Source organism: Staurois parvus, unplaced genomic scaffold (genome assembly GCF_062004578.1).
Source record: "Staurois parvus isolate SC_StPar_1 unplaced genomic scaffold, SC_StPar_1.0 ptg002366l, whole genome shotgun sequence".
Lineage (NCBI taxonomy): Eukaryota > Metazoa > Chordata > Amphibia > Anura > Ranidae > Staurois > Staurois parvus.
In genome coordinates, this window is record NW_028320162.1 from 64,939 (window position 1) to 80,174 (window position 15,236).

At 49.6% G+C, this 15,236-nt stretch overlaps 1 protein-coding gene across 1 annotated transcript in view; it reads right to left on the minus strand.

The window, feature by feature from the left end:
• Window positions 1–15,236, minus strand: part of LOC149431174 (FHF complex subunit HOOK-interacting protein 1B-like) — a 106,512-nt gene that overhangs the window by 64,672 nt on the left and 26,604 nt on the right. Inside the window, exon 2 of the mRNA XM_089665827.1 lies at window positions 3,768–4,043. Within this exon, the coding sequence (XP_089521953.1) occupies window positions 3,768–3,896 (129 nt within the window). The 5' untranslated portion in view covers window positions 3,897–4,043. The remainder of the gene's footprint in view (window positions 1–3,767; window positions 4,044–15,236) is intronic.

The window sequence follows — 15,236 nt, forward strand, 5'->3', positions numbered from 1 at the left end:
GGGCAATAGAAGACGACCACGCACCTAGTCTGGGCAATAGAAGACGACCACGCACCTACAGTCTGGGCAATAGAAGACGACCACGCACCTACAGTCTGGGCAATAGAAGACAACCACGCACCTAGTCTGGGCAATAGAAGACGACCACGCACCTACAGTCTGGGCAATAGAAGATGACCACGCACCTACAGTCTGGGCAATAGAAGACGACCACGCACCTACAGTCTGGGCAATAGAAGATGACCACGCACCTACAGTCTGGGCAATAGAAGACGACCACGCACCTACAGTCTGTGCAATAGAAGACGACCACGCACCTACAGTCTGAGCAATAGAAGACGACCACGCACCTACAGTCTGAGCAATAGAAGACGACCACGCACCTACAGTCTGAGCAGTAGAAGACGACCACGCACCTACAGTCTGGGCAATAGAAGACGACCACGCACCTACAGTCTGAGCAATAGAAGACGACCACGCACCTACAGTCTGAGCAATAGAAGACGACCACGCACCTACAGTCTGAGCAATAGAAGACGACCACGCACCTACAGTCTGAGCAATAGAAGACGACCACGCACCTACAGTCTGGGCAATAGAAGACGACCACGCACCTACAGTCTGAGCAATAGAAGACAACCACGCACCTAGTCTGGGCAATAGAAGACGACCACGCACCTACAGTCTGGGCAATAGAAGACGACCACGCACCTACAGTCTGGGCAATAGAAGACGACCACGCACCTACAGTCTGGGCAATAGAAGACAACCACGCACCTAGTCTGGGCAATAGAAGACGACCACGCACCTACAGTCTGGGCAATAGAAGACGACCACGCACTTACAGTCTGGGCAATAGAAGACAACCACGCACCTAGTCTGGGCAATAGAAGACGACCACGCACCTACAGTCTGGGCAATAGAAGACGACCACGCACCTACAGTCTGGGCAATAGAAGACAACCACGCACCTAGTCTGGGCAATAGAAGACGACCACGCACCTACAGTCTGGGCAATAGAAGACGACCACGCACCTACAGTCTGGGCAATAGAAGACGACCACGCACCTACAGTCTGGGCAATAGAAGACGACCACGCACCTACAGTCTGGGCAATAGAAGACGACCACGCACCTACAGTCTGGGCAATAGAAAACGACCACGCACTTACAGTCTGGGCAATAGAAGACGACCACGCACCTACAGTCTGAGCAATAGAAGACGACCACGCACCTACAGTCTGAGCAATAGAAGACGACCACGCACCTACAGTCTGAGCAATAGAAGACGACCACGCACCTACAGTCTGAGCAATAGAAGACGACCACGCACCTACAGTCTGAGCAATAGAAGACGACCACGCACCTACAGTCTGGGCAATAGAAGATGGCTTAGGTGTCGGGAAGGAACCAGAGAGCAATAGGAGGGGGGGGGAGAGCACCCCTCCCACCTCTTGTAAAATCCAGCGGCTAATTAGGATGGCTTTTACATCACAGAGGACAAGCTGTAACTGCAGGCGCCATCCCCATCTATTCACAGTCCAAGATGTCGTATAATGGGCAGGAAGTGGTTAAAAAGGGAGAAGTCACGTGACCCTGATGTTTTCAACTGAAGTCAATGAGCTGTGATACAATTAGTCCTGGATACAGTCCTAGCTATCACCCAGCCCCTAGGCTTCAAGTTCATAAACCCCCCTAGCGGTCGCTTCGGAACGATCAAACTGCCTGCGTGTGCAGTGCGTCCTCTCCCTGGCTCTCAGCTCAGCAGCATTCGCTCCAGGGATGCTCAGACTGTGCAGCCTTCCTCTCAAGCTGAGCTGAGCAGTAGAAGACGACCACGCATGGACAGCTGAGCAGTAGAAGACGACCACGCACGGGCAGCTGAGCAGTAGAAGATGACCACGCACGGACAGCTGAGCAGTAGAAGACGACCACGCACGGGCAGCTGAGCAGTAGAAGACGACCACGCACGGGCAGCTGAGCAGTAGAAGACGACCACGCACGGGCAGCTGAGCAGTAGAAGACGACCACGCACGGGCAGCTGAGCAGTAGAAGACGACCACGCACGGACAGCTGAGCAGTAGAAGACGACCACGCATCTACAGTCTGAGCAGTAGAAGACGACCACGCACCTACAGTCTGGGCAATAGAAGACGACCACGCACCGACAGTCTGGGCAATAGAAGACGACCACGCACCTACAGTCTGGGCAATAGAAGACGACCACGCACCTACAGTCTGGGCAATCAAAGACGACCACGCACCTACAGTCTGGGCAATCGAAGACGACCACGCACCTACAGTCTGGGCAATCGAAGACGACCACGCACCTACAGTCTGGGCAATAGAAGACGACCACGCACCTACAGTCTGGGCAATAGAAGACGACCACGCACCTAGTCTGAGCAATAGAAGACGACCACGCACCTACAGTCTGGGCAATAGAAGACGACCACGCACCTACAGTCTGAGCAATAGAAGACGACCACGCACCTACAGTCTGAGCAATAGAAGACGACCACGCACCTACAGTCTGAGCAATAGAAGACGACCACGCACCTACAGTCTGAGCAGTAGAAGACGACCACGCACCTACAGTCTGGGCAATAGAAGACGACCACGCACCTACAGTCTGAGCAATAGAAGACGACCACGCACCTACAGTCTGAGCAATAGAAGACGACCACGCACCTACAGTCTGAGCAATAGAAGACGACCACGCACCTACAGTCTGAGCAATAGAAGACAACCACGCACCTACAGTCTGGGCAATAGAAGACGACCACGCACCTACAGTCTGAGCAATAGAAGACAACCACGCACCTAGTCTGGGCAATAGAAGACGACCACGCACCTACAGTCTGGGCAATAGAAGACGACCACGCACCTACAGTCTGGGCAATAGAAGACGACCACGCACCTACAGTCTGGGCAATAGAAGACAACCACGCACCTAGTCTGGGCAATAGAAGACGACCACGCACCTAGTCTGGGCAATAGAAGACGACCACGCACCTACAGTCTGGGCAATAGAAGACGACCACGCACCTACAGTCTGGGCAATAGAAGACGACCACGCACCTACAGTCTGGGCAATAGAAGACGACCACGCACCTACAGTCTGGGCAATAGAAGACAACCACGCACCTAGTCTGGGCAATAGAAGACGACCACGCACCTACAGTCTGGGCAATAGAAGACGACCACGCACCTACAGTCTGGGCAATAGAAGATGACCACGCACCTACAGTCTGGGCAATAGAAGACGACCACGCACCTACAGTCTGGGCAATAGAAAACGACCACGCACTTACAGTCTGGGCAATAGAAGACGACCACGCACCTATAGTCTGGGCAATAGAAGACGACCACGCACCTACAGTCTGCGCAATAGAAGACGACCACGCACCTACAGTCTGGGCAATAGAAGACAACCACGCACCTAGTCTGGGCAATAGAAGACGACCACGCACCTACAGTCTGGGCAATAGAAAACGACCACGCACTTACAGTCTGGGCAATAGAAAACGACCACGCACCTAGTCTGGGCAATAGAAGACGACCACGCACCTACAGTCTGGGCCATAGAAGACGACCACGCACCTACAGTCTGGGCAATAGAAGACGACCACGCACCTACAGTCTGGGCCATAGAAGACGACCACGCACCTACAGTCTGGGCGACCTGGAGCGCTAGCACGGCCTCCTAATCTTCTCTCAACACACAATCAAAAATAACAAATGGTTCCGATGTCTTCAGGCCCTCACCTGAGACCAGTGGTTTTTGAAGACCATCAGGCAGGTCTCTGGGTCGGCGGTCACCAAGGGTTGGAGGCTGACACTACGGCCAGGCTTGGAGCCAGCGCCTCGAGGGTTGAGTTTGCTGAGCCAGCTCATTGCTGCTGGTCTGGGATCACGGGGTGCAGGTGGGGAGGAGAGTGAGTTGAGGGGAGAACAAAGGGGACAATTAGGACACGGAGGGAGACATGACCCCAGCTCATCCCGTCTGTAGACAGGGCCTCTTCATCTTCATGCTGTCAGACTCTGCAGAGACACAGAAAAGGAAACGATTAACCGAAAAACCAACGACTGGACTTCACATCGAATTATCATCATCAGAGCTGATAGAAGACATTCTGGGGTGACCAAAAATAAACAAATTCAGACTCTCTTCATCATACATATACTGATCAGGGCCCCCACACAGTCCCCTCCTCTTCACATCAGAGCCCCCCAATCACACAGTCTCCTCTTCACATCAGAGCCCCCCAATCACACAGTCTCCTCTTCACATCAGAGCGCCCCCCCTCCCCAATCACATAGTCCCCTCCTCTTCACATCAGAACCCCCCAATCACACAGTCCCCTCCTCTTCACATCAGAGCGCCCCCCCTCCCCAATCACATAGTCCCCTCCTCTTCACATCAGAACCCCCCAATCACACAGTCCCCTCTTTACATCAGAACCCCCCAAATCACACAGTCCCCTCTTTACATCAGAGCCCCCCAATCACACAGTCCCCTCTTTACATCAGAGCCCCCCAATACCACAGTCCCCTCTTTACATCAGAACCCCCCCCAATCACATAGTCCCCTCTTTACATCAGAACCCCCCAATAACACAATCCCTTCTTTACATCAGAGCCCCCCAATCACACAGTCTCCTCTTTACATCAGAGCCCCCCAATCACACAGTCTCCTCTTTACATCAGAACCCCCCAATCACACAGTCCCCTCTTTACATCAGAGCCCCCCAATACCACAGTCCCCTCTTTACATCAGAACCCCCCCAATCACACAGTCCCCTCTTTACATCAGAACCCCCCAATAACACAATCCCTTCTTTACATCAGAGCCCCCCAATCACACAGTCTCCTCTTTACATCAGAACCCCCCAATCACACAGTCCCCTCTTTACATCAGAACCCCCCAAACACACAGTCCCCTCTTTACATCAGAACCCCCCCCCCCCAATCACACAGTCCCCTCTTTACAGAGCCCCCCAATCGCACAGTCCCCTCTTTACAGAGCCCCCCAATCACACAGTCCCCTCTTTACAGAGCCCCCCAATCGCACAGTCCCCTCTTTACATCAGAACCCCTTAATCACACAGTCCCCTCTTTACATCAGAGCCTCCCCCAATCACACAGTCCCCTCTTCACATCAGAGCCCCCCCCAATCATACAGGGTCCTCTTTACATCAGAGCCCCCCCCAATCATATAGTCCCCTCTTTACATCAGAGCCCCCCAATCATATAGTCCCCTCTTTACATCAGAGCCCCCCAATCATACAGTCCCCTCTTTACACCAGAACCCCCCAATCACATAGCCCCTTCTTTACATCAGTGTCGCCCCTAATCTCTTCCACTCCCTGTGCCTCAGTCAATGAGGTGGAAGAGACCTGGGAGAGCTTCTGCTCTCATGCACAGCACTGGATCGGGCTCAGGTGGGTAAATATGTTCGGGGGTTCCAAGTCATTTTCTATCAAGAAAAAAAAAAAACAAACAAACTGATTTTTACATGTAAACAAAAACTGTCAGAATAGCCATGGTCTTGAAGTGACATGTTTGGTATCTATTTACTCGTCTTTTATATTTTACCAAAAAATCAGGAATTATATTGTGTTTGCGATCAATAAAATTCATGAAAGTGTATTTTTTTTTTTTAAAGTTGCATTTGAAAAACGTCTGCGCAAATATCTTTTGACATAGAAAAAATTGCAACAGCCACCATTTTATTCTCCATGGCCTCTGCTTTAAGAAAATATAGAACATTTGGGGATTCTAAGTCATTTGTTTTCTAAACGCAGATTTTTACATGTAGGAGAGAAACGTCAGAATCGGCCTGGGGGGGGGGGGGGGTCAAGTGGTTAAAAAAAGCAATAGACTTTATTACCGCTAAAAGTCAATTTACTGGAAAAAAACACATTTGTTTTTTTTCTGACAGCGCATGAAGTTGATATTTCAGGAATGTAGGAAATAACCATGGGGGGGGGGGGGGGGGGGGGGATCTGGGTAGGAAAGGATACAATGTATCAATGTGGAGCTGAGGAATGTAAACAATGTGTAATATTCCACCACAGGGAGATCTCTATGGATGGGGCTTCATTCACATCTGAGAGTAGCGTTTTTCACGCATATTTTACCGCGACTTTCGCACGTTTTCATACCGCCATGTTTTCACTAGCCAATAGAGAACAATATCATCTGTTGCATCATTTGTTGCCAAGTTTTCCTGCTTCAGCTTTTCCATCAGACTTTATTTCTTTTTATTATTATTATTATTATTAATTGGTTTTTTTTTGTTAGCATAAGGGGTTAGAGTGAAGGTCAAGATGGGGGGGGGGGGGGGTTCGTATTTTATTTATTATTTTCTTATTATTTATTTTTGTTAGGGTGATAATAAATAAATGTAAGATAAATACACAAGTATATAAAAATAATTACTATGTAATAATAAATAATAATTAGCCCCTCACCCTTAAATTATTATTCAGAATAATAAAAAATAAACGCCTAAACCCGAACATCCCCATCAGAGTCCCCTTCAAAGTCCTCCTTTACATCAGATTCCCCAGCAACATCCCACCTTACATCAGGGTCCTCATCCAGATCCCAATCAGAATAGCCTCTTATATCACGGTCCCCATCAGAGCCCTCCCTGACATCAGTGTCTTCATCGGAGTCCCCATTTACATCAGGTTCCGCATCAGAGTTCCCCCTTACATCACGATCCCCATCAGTAACCCCCCGCACATCAGATTCCCACCTTACATCAGGACCCCCATCAGAGTCTACTCTTACATCAGGATCCCCATCAGAGTCCTCATCAGAGTCCCCATTTACATCAGGTTCCGTATCAGAGTTCCCCCTTACATCAGGATCCCCATCAGCAACCCCCCGCACATCAGATTCCCACCTTACATCAGGACCCCCATCAGAGTCTACCCTTACATCAGACTCTCCTCTTACATCAGGATCCCCATCAGAGCCCCCCCTTACATCAGTGTCTTCATCAGAGTCCCCATTTACATCAGGTTGCCCATCAGAGTTCCCCCGCACATCAGATTCCCACCTTACATCAGGACCCCCATCAGAGCCCCCCCCTTACATCAGTGTCTTCATCAGAGTTCCCATTTACATCAGGTTTCCCATCAGTGCCCCCCTTACATCATGTTCTTCATAAGAGTCTCCCCCCTTACATCAGTGTCCCTCATAAGCGTGCCCCTTACATCAGTGTCCCCTTCAGAGTCCCCCCTTACATCAGGTTCCTTGTCAGAGTATCTCCTTACATCAGGCTCCTCTTACGAACCCCCCCCCTCACATCGGGTTCCTCATCAGAGTCCCCCTTTACATCAGATTTCTCATCAGAGTTCATCAGCATGCCCTCTCTACATCAGGTTCCCCATCAAAATTCCCTCTCAGATCTGGTGTCCCTATCAGAGTCCCCCATACATCAGGTTCCCCATTAAAGTCCCCCCTTAGATTAGGTGTCCCTATCAGAGTCCCCCATACGTCAGGTTTCCCATCAAAGTCCTCTATTAGATCAGGTGTCCCTATCAGAGTCCCCCATACATCAGGTTTCCCATCAAAACTCTCTCTTAGATCAGGTGTCCTTATCAGAGTCCCCCATCAAAGTCCCCCCTTAGATCAGGTGTCCCTATCAGAGTCCCCCATCAAAATCCCCCCTTAGATCAGGTGTCCCTATCAGAGTCCCCCATACATCAGGTTTCCCATCAAAGTCCCCCCTTAGATCAGGTGTCCCTATCAGAGTCCCCCATAGATCAGGTTTCCCATCAAAGTCCCCTCTTAGATCAGGTGTCCCTATCAGAGTCCCCCATAGATCAGGTTTCCCATCAAAGTCAGCTCTTAGATCAGGTGTCCCTATCAGAGTCCCCCATAGATCAGGTTTCCCATCAAAGTCCCCTCTTAGATCAGGTGTCCCTATCAGAGTCCCCCATACATCAGAAGTGGAGACCATGGGCAGCCTCTTCTGACCTTAGTCCTCAATCAGCGAACACTGATGACCCCCCCCTCCCCCCCCACAGACCTAGATGGGGGATAACACCTAGTTAGCAGACCAGATGTGGTCCTCGGGCCGTAGTTTGGAGACCCCTGTCCTGAGCCCCCTGTCCTGAGCCAATCAGACATTCCCTGGGTCAGCAATGTCTGGTGTTCCTTCTTCTAACAGTCCCCCTGATCTTCTACTCTGAGGCTCTGCACTCCCAGGAACCCTCCACAGGACACACATTCCATATGGAACCTGTCTCCTTCATGGCTTGAGGACATCTGCTGGAGTGGTGGGAACTGACCTCCGGCGGTGGGGAACTGTCCTCCGGCGGTGGGGAACTGTCCTCCGGCGGTGGGGAACTAACTGTCCTCCAGCTCACATCTCCACCGCCTGTCCCCCTGCGTCTTTGCCTGCTGCTCTGTTGAAATCAGACCTGGAGATGAACCCTCGCCCCGTCGAACAATAAAGGATCTCACAGGCAGCTGAGCGGTTGAGTAGTTTGTCCCGGGGTTGGACGTCTCTCAGGAACTGCGGTTGACCTCCACCAGAAGGACGCGGCGTGCGGATTGCGACGTTCGGTCCGGCTCTGTCCGGTCTGCTGAACGTTCCATGTACGACGACACGCGAGGCTCCGATCCTCTCACCTCCAGAGGCTCCGATCCTCTCACCTCCAGAGGCTCCGATCCTCTCACCCTCCAGCACACGGCAGTGAAAGTTCTGACAAGTATCTACATAACACAAGCAGGTGTGGCGGGGAATGCCGGGACATGTCAGGGGATGAAGGACGATGATTCATAGGACTTCCGAAGCCACCGCGGGTGAACCAGCACCACAGACCCGGATCCCCGCGGGTTCTGCAAACGGTTCTGGATCAACAAAGCTGTTTTCGCCCCAGCGGCGGGGTTTACTCCCCCCCCCCCGAAAAGCGATCCTTGGTGGGTTGCTTTTCAGAGAATGGTGGAAGGACATCTCTGAAGACATTCATGCCAAACACGCACCAAACATGATAAAAATATACAGAGTGCAGCGCTAAACATTTAACGAAAATCATAAACAATACAAAAAGTCCTCCTGCAAAAAGATGTAAGAGAATGGCTGCTCAGGTGGTCAGGTGACTTGGTCCTGGTAATCGTGCACGTATGTGACAAAGTAATGCGCACTCACCAGACCCGCATAACACATGCGCCTTAGTATAAATACGGTCCAGATGTCATGCGGTAATGGGTGATCCTCCCTCAGCTGTACGGAAGGCTGGTGGTCCACTCCCCCTTAGGGATCCCCCTAGTGTGAGGTATGGTTCGGATCCAGGTCCCTCCGGTATATCCAGGAGTAGGTCTGCGAATTCAAGTGCTCCCCCAGGGGGGGGTAACAAAGATACTCCCATAGTGTAGTAGTTGGTAATAAAGCAAGGTTTTATTGAAGACAAGGCATAAAAAAACGTTGCGGACAGTTATTGATCAACAACTAACCCGTCTGAGTAGTTAAGATGGCCGCCAGAGCTCCTCGTTGCTCCGACGGCGTGTTACGGCTCCTCCTTACGCGTGTCGTGCTCCAGCACGTCTTCAGAGGGGGGTTGCCAAACACGCCATGCCGTTCGTCACTCGTACTTATGCGGAAGTACGCACATGCGCAGTAAGGTGTAGCCTGACTGGGGACGCGCGGAACGAACTGCGCAGGCGCGGATAGACGTGCGCCATTTTCCCTTGGTCTCCCCGGGTGGATAAACAATACAGACATAATGTCCGTGTATTTACTGCTAGAATGTACTAAAAATGTACAAAGCAAGAGATATAACAACAGTATTTCGGAGCAAAAGGAGGATAAGGACATTCAATGTTACCGCCATGATAATAAACATCCCATAGCGGACATTATGTCTGTATTGTTTATCCACCCGGGGAGACCAAGGGAAAATGGCGCACGTCTATCCGCGCCTGCGCAGTTCGTTCCGCGCGTCCCCAGTCAGGCTACACCTTACTGCGCATGTGCGTACTTCCGCATAAGTACGAGTGACGAACGGCATGGCGTGTTTGGCAACCCCCCTCTGAAGACGTGCTGGAGCACGACACGCGTAAGGAGGAGCCGCAACACGCCGTCGGAGCAACGCGGAGCTCTGGCGGCCATCTTAACTACTCAGACGGGTTAGTTGTTGATCAATAACTGTCCGCAACGTTTTTTTATGCCTTGTCTTCAATAAAACCTTGCTTTATTACCAACTACTACACTATGGGAGTATCTTTGTTACCCCCCCCCCGGGGGAGCACTTGAATTCGCAGACCTACTCCTGGATGTACCGGAGGGACCTGGATCCGGACCATACCTCACACTAGGGGGATCCCTAAGGGGGAGTGGACCACCAGCCTTCCGTACAGCTGAGGGAGGATCACCCATTACCGCATGACATCTGGACCATATTTATACTAAGGCGCATGTGTTATGCGGGTCTGGTGAGTGCGCATTGCTTTGTCACATACGTGTACGATTACCAGGACCAAGTCACCTGACCACCTGAGCAGCCATTCTCTTACATCTTTTTGCAGGAGGACTTTTTGTATTGTTTATGATTTTCGTTAAATGTTTAGCGCTGCACTCTGTATATTTTTATCATGTTTGGTGCGTGTTTGGCATGAATGTCTTCAGAGATGTCCTTCCACCATTCTCTGAAAAGCAACCCACCAAGGATCGCTTTTCAGGGGGGGGGGGAGTAAACCCCGCCGCTGGGGCGAAAACAGCTTTGTTGATCCAGAACCGTTTGCAGAACCCGCGGGGATCCGGGTCTGCGGTGCTGGTTCACCCGCGGTGGCTTCGGAAGTCCTATGAATCATCGTCCTTCATCCCCTGACATGTCCCGGCATTCCCCGCCGCACCTGCTTGTGTTATGTAGATACTTGTCAGAACTTTCACTGCCGTGTGCTGGAGGTGAGAGGATCGGAGCCTCTGGAGGTGAGAGGATCGGAGCCTCTGGAGGTGAGAGGATCGGAGCCTCTGGAGGTGAGAGGATCGGAGCCTCTGGAGGTGAGAGGATCGGAGCCTCTGGAGGTGAGAGGATCGGAGCCTCTGGAGGTGAGAGGATCGGAGCCTCTGGAGGCGAGAGGATCGGAGCCTCTGGAGGCGAGAGGATCGGAGCCTCTGGAGGCGAGAGGATCGGAGCCTCTGGAGGCGAGAGGATCGGAGCCTCTGGAGGCGAGAGGATCGGAGCCTCTGGAGGCGAGAGGATCGGAGCCTCTGGAGGCGAGAGGATCGGAGCCTCTGGAGGCGAGAGGATCGGAGCCTCTGGAGGCGAGAGGATCGGAGCCTCTGGAGGTGAGAGGATCGGAGCCTCGCGTGTCGTCGTACATAAAACGTTCAGCAGACCGGACAGAACCGGACCGAACGTCGCAATCCGCACGCCATAGGGGGATCCCTAAGGGGGAGTGGACCACCAGCCTTCCGTACAGCTGAGGGAGGATCACCCATTACCGCATGACATCTGGACCATATTTATACTAAGGCGCATGTGTTATGCGGGTCTGGTGAGTGCGCATTACTTTGTCACATACGTGTACGATTACCAGGACCAAGTCACCTGACCACCTGAGCAGCCATTCTCTTACATCTTTTTGCAGGAGGACTTTTTGTATTGTTTATGATTTTCGTTAAATGTTTAGCGCTGCACTCTGTATATTTTTATCATGGACTTTTAGGGGTTATTGGTACCTCATTTGTGCGCAGCAGCTTTACAGTTTAAAAGTACTAAAGGCGCTTCTCCCCACCACACGCACCAAACATGTGCCTTGCGGTTCCTGCGCGGTCCTGGCGCGGTGCAAATTAGCTTCCGTGGAAGAGTTCGTCAGGTTAGAACTGTCACACCGGGGGTCACCCAAGCGACACCGCGGGCGCTGAAACGGTGATCCACCATCTGCCCCCATCAAGAGAGAAGACCAGCTAAACATTTAGGACCCGGAATATCGCGTGGAAGCAAAACGCACGTTTCAGAGTGCGCTGACAAAACGCACATCCGTGTGATCCACGTATATCTACATACCTTAGGGTAGGGACGCACCGATATGTCGGAGGCCGATAATGGCCGCCGATAAACGCACCATTTTCCCCCCGTGATTTTGCTGATGTTTTTACCACACTAAGATGCATTTTTCATAGGTCACGCGACTCAAAAAGCGCGGAATAACGCAACACGTGTGCGTTTTTTGATGCGTTTTCAATGTATTTCAGGCCTGGGTTCACACCGACGCAGCTTGCGTTTTTTCCTTTTTGTGTTTTTAACTTTTTTTTTTGTGCATTTTCCTTTTTTTTTTTTATAACTTTTCTTTTGGCCAACTTGCTAGATTAGATGCAAAACGCATCAAAAATAAGTCAAAACCGCACTACATGAATTTTCTGCAGAATCTCCATTGAAGTCTATTGAACGTTTCGCGTTTTAAAGAGTCCCTGTCCTGCAGGAAACCGCGATAAATGGACTGCTGTGCGTTTCTGCATTCCAGGCCGGGTTCACACCGATGCAGCTTGCGTTTTGTCCATTTCGCGTTTTTGACTTTTTTGGCGCATTTTGCGTTTTATTTTTAACCTTTCTTTTGACTTTTTGTGCATTTTCTGTTTTTTTTTTAAACCTTTCTTTTGGCCAACTTGCTAGATTAGATGCAAAACGCATCAAAAATAAGTCAAAACCGCACTACATGAATTTTCTGCAGAATCTCCATTGAAGTCTATTGAACGTTTCGCGTTTTAAAGAGTCCCTGTCCTGCAGGAAACCACGATAAATGGACTGCTGTGCGTTTCTGCATTCCAGGCCGGGTTCACACCGATGCAGCTTGCGTTTTGTCCATTTCGCGTTTTTGACCTTTTTTGGCGCATTTTGCGTTTTATTTTTAACCTTTCTTTTGACTTTTTGTGCATTTTCTGTTTTTTTTTTAAACCTTTCTTTTGGCCAACTTGCTAGATTAAATGCAAAACGCATCATAAATGTGTCAAAACCGCACTACATGCATTTTCTGCAGTCTCCATTGAAGTCTATTGAATAAAAAATGCAACGTTTCACATTTTAAAGAGTCCCTGTCCCGTAGGAAACCAGAATAAATGGACTGCTGTGCGTTTCTGCATTCCAGGCCGGGTTCACACCAATGCAGCTTGCGTTTTGTCCATTTTGCAGTGCGTTTTGCGTTTGACTTTTTTTGTGCATTTTCCAGGGTTTTTTTTAACCTCTCTTTTGGCCAACGTGCTAGATTAAATGCAAAACGCATCAAAAATGCGTCAAAACCGCACTACATGCATTTTCTGCAGAATCTCCATTGAAGTCTATTGAACTTTTCGCGTTTTAAAGAGTCCCTGTCCTGCAGGAAACCACGATAAATGGACTGCTGTGCGTTTCTGCATTCCAGGCCGGGTTCACACCGATGCAGCTTGCGTTTTGTCCATTTCGCGTTTTTGACTTTTTTGGGACAGGGACTCTTTAAAACGCGCATTTTGCGCATTTGGCGCATTTTGCGTTTTATTTTTAACCTTTCTTTTGGCCAACTTGTTGCTGCTAGGCCAGATTGAATGCAAAACGCATCAAAAATGCGTCAAAACCGCACTACATGCATTTTCTGCAGCGTCTCCATTGAAGTCTATTGAACGCTTTGCGCGTTTTAAAGAGTCCCTGTCCCGTAGGAAACCACAATAAATGGACTGCTGTGCGTTTCTGCATTCCAGGCCGGGTTCACACCGATGCAGCTTGCGTTTTTCCATTTTGCAGTGCGTTTTGCGTTTTATTTTTAACCTTTCTTTTGGCCAACTTGTTGCTGCTAGGCTAGATTGAATGCAAAACGCATCAAAAATGCGTCAAAACCGCACTACATGCATTTTCTTCCATTGAAGTCTATTGAATCAAAACTACAACGTTTCGCATTTTAAAGAGTCCCTGTCCTATAGGAAACCACGGCAAATGGACTGCTGTGCGTTTCTGCATTCCAGGCCGGGTTCACACCGATGCAGCTTGCGTTTTGTCCATTTCGCGTTTTTTGACCTTTTTTGGCGCATTTTTCGTTTTTTTTTTAACCTTTCTTTTGGCCAACTTGTTGCTGCTAGGCCAGATTGAATGCAAAACGCATCAAAAATGCATCAAAACCGCACTACATGCATTTTCTGCAGTGTCTCCATTGAAGTCTATTGAACGCTTTGCGTTTTAAAGAGTCCCTGTCCCGTAGGAAACCACAATAAATGGACTGCTGTGCGTTTCTGCATTCCAGGCCGGGTTCACACCGATGCAGCTCGCGTTTTTCCATTTTGCAGTGCGTTTTGCGTTTTATTTTTAACCTTTCTTTTGGCCAACTTGTTGCTGCTAGGCTAGATTGAATGCAAAACGCATCAGAAATGCATCAAAACCGCACTACATGCATTTTCTGCAGTGTCTCCATTGAAGTCTACTGAATCAAAAATGTAACGTTTCGCATTTTAAAGAGTCCCTGTCCCGTAGGAAACCGCGATAAATGGACTGCTGTGCGTTTCTGCATTCCAGGCCGGGTTCACACCGATGCAGCTTGCGTTTTGTCCATTTCGCGTTTTTGACTTTTTTGGCGCATTTTGCGTTTTATTTTTAACCTTTCTTTTGGCCAACTTGTTGCTGCTAGGCCAGATTGAATGCAAAACGCATCAAAAATGCATCAAAACCGCACTACATGCATTTTCTGCAGTGTCTCCATTGAAGTCTATTGAACGCTTTGCGTTTTAAAGAGTCCCTGTCCCGTAGGAAACCACAATAAATGGACTGCTGTGCGTTTCTGCATTCCAGGCCGGGTTCACACCGATGCAGCTCGCGTTTTTCCATTTTGCAGTGCGTTTTGCGTTTTATTTTTAACCTTTCTTTTGGCCAACTTGTTGCTGCTAGGCTAGATTGAATGCAAAACGCATCAAAAATGCGTCAAAACCGCACTACATGCATTTTCTTCCATTGAAGTCTATTGAATCAAAACTACAACGTTTCGCATTTTAAAGAGTCCCTGTCCTATAGGAAACCACGGCAAATGGACTGCTGTGCGTTTCTGCATTCCAGGCCGGGTTCACACCGATGCAGCTTGCGTTTTGTCCATTTCGCGTTTTTGACCCTTTTTGGTGCATTTTTCGTTTTTTTTTTTTTAACCTTTCTTTTGGCCAACTTGTTGTTGCTAGGCTAGATTGAATGCAAAACGCATCAGAAATGCATCAAAACCGCACTACATGCATTTTCTGCAGTGTCTCCATTGAAGTCTACTGAA